Below are 7,439 nucleotides of genomic sequence, written 5' to 3' on the forward strand. Positions count from 1 at the left end.
TTAATCGAAAGTTAACAACAGTGGAAATGAGTAGTACATATATGCATATGTAGGAGGAATTTCAAACATATGAACCATTTCTGTAGAAAATATGTTGTGTAATGAATGTACTTTACAATAGGTAGACACCTTTTTTTCGTCTTGAGAAGGTAAAAAACGGAAGCTGAAAGGTTAATATATAATCGTCTTCGTTTCGTTATTTTTCTTTACTATTAAAATGTAATAATAATGTATAATGTTTGAAATTTTCGATGTTTTCCTTATATCTAGTGAAAACTAAAATGTTGAGAAGTTGCACATTTTCCTCGTCTTACACATTATGTATGCAACACATGCATTCGTACACAGTTATTCTTACACCTGCATATATATATATATATATGTATTATGTATGTGCGTGTATGTTGAATGTGTTTATAAATAGTTATCATATATAAAGTTTATATTCATGATTGGTTGATTATATATATACACAAACAAATCTACATGTGCGTATAATTTTACAAGTTTAATTTTAATGTGTTATCTTTATAAATGAGTATTATGTATGTGCGTCTATATTCTCTTAGATAAAGCCGAAAGTGCAGTGGAAATCAGTTAAACAAAAAACAAAACATCTAAATGACCTACAATATTTCGCCTACCAAAGTGCAATTGTTGCAGAAAGTGTTTCACACCTGCTTGTGAATGCACCTCCCCCCCTGTTAATCACTCGACCATTAAGTGGGTGTGACCTTTATTTTTAACCAGGTGAAGCAGTAGAGTAGAATATTGGTGCTTTATCTGAAAGTATTATAGTAAAGTTATTAACAAGGCCTCAACTAATGGCCAGCTCTCTTCCATTCATTTGTGTAAAACTTTAAATTGACAGGATGCCCGTCTTATCACTTAACTATTGAATTGTGAAAGAAGGAATGAAAACTAATTTTTAGCATCCAAACTACCTGAAACAAGCAAATGGCTAATTGATTAGATGAAATGCAGTTTTGCTTTGTGCCAGGGAGAAGCACTACTGCTGTCTTTATAGTTATAGAACTGCAGGAGAAGTATTTGGTTAAGAATAAACCATTCTCATTGGTATTTGTTGACTTGGAGAAAGCCTTTGAGTACCCTGCTGTGTGATATGGTGAGCTTTGAGGAAGTTAGGAGTAGACAAGTGGTTTGTGAAAGCTGAACAGGCCATGTACAGAGTTTCTGTTAGTTGGAGGAGGATGTATGGAAAATGCAGTTGAATAAGAATAGGATAGAGAAAATTCAGAGAGCTTTTACCTCTGTTGGCAACCAAAGGTCTCTCTCCCTAAGTGAAAAGAAGTTTGTATGATGCCTGTGTACAAACTGCAACGCTACATGGTAGTGAGACGTGGGCCCGGCATGCAAAGAACATACGAAGACGAAAGAGGAATGAAGCTAGCCTGCTCTGCTGAATGTGCAGTGTTAGTGTACATAGGTGATAGTGTAAGTGTACTGAGAGAAAAGTGAGGCATTAGAGGAATTAAATACAGTGTGCATTAGAGAACACTGTGCTGGTTTGGTTGTGTGATGTGTATGGATGTGGACAGTTGGATAAAGAAGTGCCAATCACTTAAAGTGGATGGAAGTTGTGGAAGAAGGAAACCTTGGAAGACATGGGATGAAGTATTGAAGGTTGATCTTAGGATGCAGAGCCTTATGAAGGAGATGATGAAGGACCGAGATATCTGGCACTTTGTGCTGTACTTTAGAAGACTCATCCACCAAGGAAGTCATCTTGGTCATGCTTGTCCATAAGGGAGCTCTGCCCCACTCTCACCTCCATCCCCTCTGACCTGTCTACCTTTTTCTCCCACACTTCATCTTACACCCACTGGTTTTCTGTCATCTGAGAGCTGAGTAGTCGCTACATCCCTCCTGCTTTTTATGCCCCCCCCCATTTCCCATTATCTCCTGTCTACACCAATCACCACTTTTCTGTACCTTCTTGCCTCTATGTTATTCTCCATTATTAACAACTTCCTCTTCTTCTATCACCTTTAGTGCCATCACATGTCCACCATAATCCCTGCCTGTCTCCTATATTTCACTCCATCATTTGCTATGGTCACCTCTTTCCTGCATATCCACCCTATCCAAGCCTGTGCATCGCCTCATTTATTCTCTCCACCCCCTATGTTCTTTGAGGACTTGTCTTGAGACATTTTCGCCACCATCTCTCTCACTATTGCTCTATATATCTTACTCTCTAACTTGCTCTCCCTTCTCTTTGAACTCCAAGAATCTCTTCTACAAGACATCTATCCTTATCCTTCTATACCTTTAGTCTCTCATCTGGCACAAATCCACCCCCTCCTCAATACTACTCTTGCCTTCCCAGCTGAGGTATCAAATTGTTAGGCTAGGTTATGAAAGTTACAGAGAAGGTCAAAGTTTAACTAATTAGGAAGTGAGTTAACCTGGATAAGATGCAGGTGAGTTTTGTGCTACGTAGGAGCACTACTAGTGCTATCTTACTGATAAGGCAACTGCAGGAGAAGTATTTAGCCAAGAATTAACCTCTGTACTTGGCTTTTGTAGATTTAGAGAAAGCCTTCGACAGAGTACCCTGTTCCCTCATCTGGAGGTCAATGCAGAAGCGAAGGATAGATGAGGTGGTTGGTGAGAGCAGTAAAAGCCATGTACAGTGATGCTGTCAGTAAGGTGAAGGTCAGGAATTAAGTGTACACATAGGAGTACACCAAGCATTGGTTCTCAGCCCTCCCTTGTTTATCATAGTCCTCCGAGCCATAACAGAGGAATTTAAGATTGGCTATCCTTGGGAGCTTCTCTATGCTGATGACCTTGTTCTTATAGCTGAATCACTACCTGAACTTGAGAAGAAATTTCAGGTGTGGAAGCATGGTCTGAAATCAAAAGGCCTTAGAGTTAATTTAGTTAGGAAAAAGGACAAATTTCAAATCCCAGCATGGAGATGGCCCTGTTCAATATCTAGGAAAGGTGTTGGTAGAAACTCCTTGTGGTGTATCCAGCGCTATCATGCAAAGGTTAATAGAAAAAGTAGACTTTGTGTGTGGCAGATGTGCAGGTACAATAAACACTAAAAATGTACAGAGAATCGACTTCCTCAAATGTTGGTAGGATGTATGGGTGCCCTTAGAAATAGTAGATGGCTCCCGTTACCTATGTGATGAAGTCAGTAGTGGAGGAGGAAGTTCTGAAAGCATAGTTGCTAGAATAAGAATAGGCTGGGCAAAGTTCAGAGAGCTACTACCTTTGTTGGTAACAAAGGGCCTCTTCCTAAGAGTGAAAGGCATATTGTATGATGCCTGTGTATGTACAGCTATGCTACATGGCAGTGAAATATGGGCTGTTATTATATAGGACATGCATAGGCTTGAAAGAAATGAAGCCACTATGCTCCACTGGATTAGTAATGTCTGTGTGCATGTATGGCAGAGTGTAAATGATTTAAGAGAAAAATTAGGTATAAGAGGCATCAGCTGTAGTGCGCAAGAGAGAAGTTTGTGCTGGTATGGTCATGTGATGCATATGGATGAGAACAGCTGTGTAAAGAAGTGCTGATCTCTAACTGTGGAAGGGGTAAACTCCCAAGAAGATATGGAATGAAGTGGTGAGAAAGGATCTTCAGATGTTGGGCTTCACAGAAGGGATGACAAAGGTCTGAGACTTTTGGTGGTTTGCTGTGCTTAAGAAGACATGTCAATTTAAATAAACTCTGGCCATCCATACATACAGGTATGTCCTCTGTTCCTCTCTAAGCTGAGAGGTTTTTCTCTTGAGGATTTGTGGGTGCTGGTGTCATGTAAAAAGCACTTTTGCTGGTACCACATAAAAAGCACTCAATACACTCTGTGAAGTGGTTCATTTTAGGAAGGGCATCCAGCCGTAGTAATCATACCACAATAGGTAATCGGGACCTATATAAACACTTAATTCTTGGACACCTCTCAAAACCAAAACTGACACCAGTCAGTATCACTTTAATTACCAAATTCTCCTTAAATTGCACCCTACCATTTTAAATAAAGGACATATAAAATAATGTATTCCTAGATACCCCTTAAAAGACAGAGTGGTCACAACTGGAATGCCATTGCTTATAAGTTTGCTCAAGTAGGGCCAACTAAGTGCTAAACAATGTTAACTAACTTACATTATCATTAGCTTTTGATACATCATCATCGTTTAACGTCCGCTTTCCATGCTAGCATGGGTTGGACGATTTGACTGAGGACTGGTGAAACCGGATGGCAACACCAGGCTCCAGTCTGATTTGGCAGAGTTTCTACAGCTGGATGCCCTTCCTAACGCCAACCACTCCAGAGAGTGTAGTGGGTGCTTTTACGTGTCACCCGCACGAAAACGGCCACGAAAGAGTATCGCGAAAGGCCTGGTTGGAGGCCTAACCTTCCAAGTTCTTTTATAGGGCTTAGAAAAACTGAAGGACCGCTGCAATAAGTGTATGAATCTAAGAGGGGAATATGTTGAATAAAATCATAATTAACTGATCCTCCTGTATTTTCTTTTAGTACCCCCTCATAATTAGTACTATTTAACGTGATTAGAAGTTCAATGTAAGAGACAATTTTTATGGTGTGCCATTTGGACAACATTGATGAATCATGATAACCTGTTATAAAAGATGTTTGAAGGTTTGAACTTAGTATTGTACACTAACATAGTTATTGTAAATACAGCACTAGACACTCATTTCTTCTCATCAACATGCTGTGGCTAGACTGAATTTTTTCTATTATCATGTCAATTGTTGTCAATGCTAGGAAAAGCTTCTTTCAGTGGTTTTTTTTTCTTGTTTTCCTCTGTCTAATTATTAATATATATAACCTGTGTCAGTTTCTGTTTATTTAACCAACACTCTTATACAGGTACAAGACTAACTTCCCAGACACTGGTGATAATCCACACCAATTTACAAGCAGGGGTCCCGCGATTATCAGACAAGTTTCCTGGTACCTTGAACAGAATAGTACCTTGCATATTACATCATCATTGACATCATTAAATGTCCCTTATACAGTATTAACTTGTATCAATTATATTAATGTGCAGGTACCTGTATTTTATTTAATTCATCATCACCATCATTTAACATCTGTTTTCCATGCTGGCATGAGTTGGATGGTTTGAGGGGAGCTGGTAAGACCAAGTGCCACACCAGACTCTTGTCTGCTTTGGCATGGTTTCTGTGGCTGAATGTCCTTCCTAATGCTAACCACTTTACAGAGTGTACTGGGTGCTTTTTACATGGCACCATCACCAGTGCTTTTTACATGGAACTGGCACCAATGTTTCTTATGTGACACCAACACTGGTACTTTTTGCATGGCACCAACACTGGTGCTTTTTACATGGTACCAGCACCAACAGAATCACCAAGTAAAACTTGCAAGACAAAAACTCCTTCAGAATAATTATTTAAGTGAATTTAATATCTAATTTATATTGTGTTGACCAAAGTGGCTATCCCTGGTTCAAAAAAATCTGTAATCTGTAAAGGCTTCAGAATCTTTGATTCTCCAAAAAATCAATGTTGTACCAGTATTCTATATCCTATGTCAGTTTCTAGTTGTTTAACCAACATTTCTCGATATTGTTATTGTATTAACTCTAAATGTTGCTCTTCCTATTGCAGGCATACAAAGGATTGGATATTATTACCAACAAGGTCACAGCAGAGGAAAGAGCTGAATGTCCACATCATTTGTTGGACTTTGTCAGCCCTTTAAATTTTAAATACACCATAGCTGATTTCCAAGCAGCTTCTATACCTATTGTATCCTTTTACTTAAATATATCAACTATGACATATATTATACAATCTTAAAGCTACTTTTATCCATTTCGTATTAAATTAGTGTGGAGGATTTAAAATAATCCCCAATTGCTGTCAGATCACAGTACGATATGCTTCCCTTAAAAACTAAAGTTTTGTTTTCATTCACCTTGTTGCTTTTCATTTATTGGGCTGATCTATGACCCTTCCCCATTGTTTTTAGGGATATAGGATGTCTAGGGTATATTAGCCAATGTATCCTTGCTTTCCCAAGACTAGGGTTTGATCTGTGTACTATTTGGCTACTATTTCTAGCTGATCATATAGATCAAGTCCAAGGACATTATTTGTAATATTGGACAGCGTTATTTGTAGCCTTGCTTAAAGATTTCTTACATGGATGCCAATATCTGTCAGTATGATTGCTCTGGAAAGGATTTTAAACACTGGGTCCACCTATTATCACATACAAAAGCAATATGTGGTAATAGGTGGAATTTTTAGGCTCTAGTGTGAAAGACTAAGGGTCAAAGGTTAACTTCAGGTTGCATGGCGTGAGGTTAGTGAAAAGTATATATCCTTGAGGAGGAAATGTACCAGAGTATTGCAGGAAACATTTTCAGATGGACTATTGCTGGTCTCTAATTCTAAAGCATTTCCACCTAGGATGTAGGCCCCTGTTCAGTTACTGAGGTCATGTAGAATAAAGTGTTCTGACCAGAGGTGTAACAAAAAGCTATGGGCCATCAACAGGTAACCTCAATATCTTATTTACTCAGGTGCCTTACCTTTAGAAGAAGAATTGATTGTCTTCAGAAATTGACACTTTATCTCTTTATCTTTTATTAGTTTCAATCATTAGATTGTGGCCATGCTGGGGTATCTCCTGAATTTTAGTTGAACAAATCAACCCCAGTACTTGTTTTTTTTGAAGCCTGGTACTTGTTCTGTTTGTCTCTTCTGCCAAACTGCTAAGTTACAGGGACATAAACATGCTAACATTGGTTGTCAAGTGGTAGTGGGGGATAAATACACATGCACACACACACACACACGTATGATGGGCTTTCAGTTGCCATCTACCAAATTTACTTACAAGGCTTTGGTTGGCCTAAGGCTATAGTAGAAAACACTTGCCAAAGGTGCCATGCAGTGGGACTGAACCAGGAACCATGTGGCTGGAAGGAAACTTCTTACTATACACACCTCCACCTTTGTTATTATTTTGTCTTCATGTTTTTATTTTGTTCGTCATATGATTAATCATAAATTGAAATGATATAGAATAATAATGTATTGTACAGAGATAAACTATAGATCTTGTCATGTACAAAATGTTGATCACTTATAGATGACATTAATCAGTGCTTCAATACTGTTTCTGTAGCATTATGAAAATGATAGACAAACTCTCATAGAACATGAAGTTACCATATTTGATTGATGGTAAATAAAACACACTTTTTTTCCCCCAAAAAAGCATCTCAAAAATAATCGCTCCAGGCTCTATATGCAAAGTTGGGTCTTTCATAAGCTAATTTTGTCCCTAGCTCTCACTTCTTCTTGAACATGTGCTGCTGAAATCCGGGTGTGTCTAATATGCTCATGCATCTTTTATGCCATTAAATGCAGTAATCTGTTGTGGATAACT

At 38.4% G+C, this 7,439-nt stretch overlaps 1 protein-coding gene across 1 annotated transcript in view; it reads left to right on the plus strand.

The window, feature by feature from the left end:
* The window catches only part of LOC128248703 (tRNA dimethylallyltransferase-like), a 7,632-nt gene extending 808 nt beyond the window's left edge, over positions 1–6,824 (plus strand). The window contains exon 2 of the mRNA XM_052970467.1: positions 5,648–6,824. Within this exon, the coding sequence (XP_052826427.1) occupies positions 5,648–5,839 (192 nt within the window). The 3' untranslated portion in view covers positions 5,840–6,824. The remainder of the gene's footprint in view (positions 1–5,647) is intronic.
* The last annotated feature ends 615 nt before the right edge of the window (positions 6,825–7,439 follow it).

The sequence above is a fragment of the Octopus bimaculoides genome, chromosome 9 (assembly GCF_001194135.2).
Source record: "Octopus bimaculoides isolate UCB-OBI-ISO-001 chromosome 9, ASM119413v2, whole genome shotgun sequence".
Taxonomy (NCBI): Eukaryota; Metazoa; Mollusca; class Cephalopoda; order Octopoda; family Octopodidae; genus Octopus; species Octopus bimaculoides.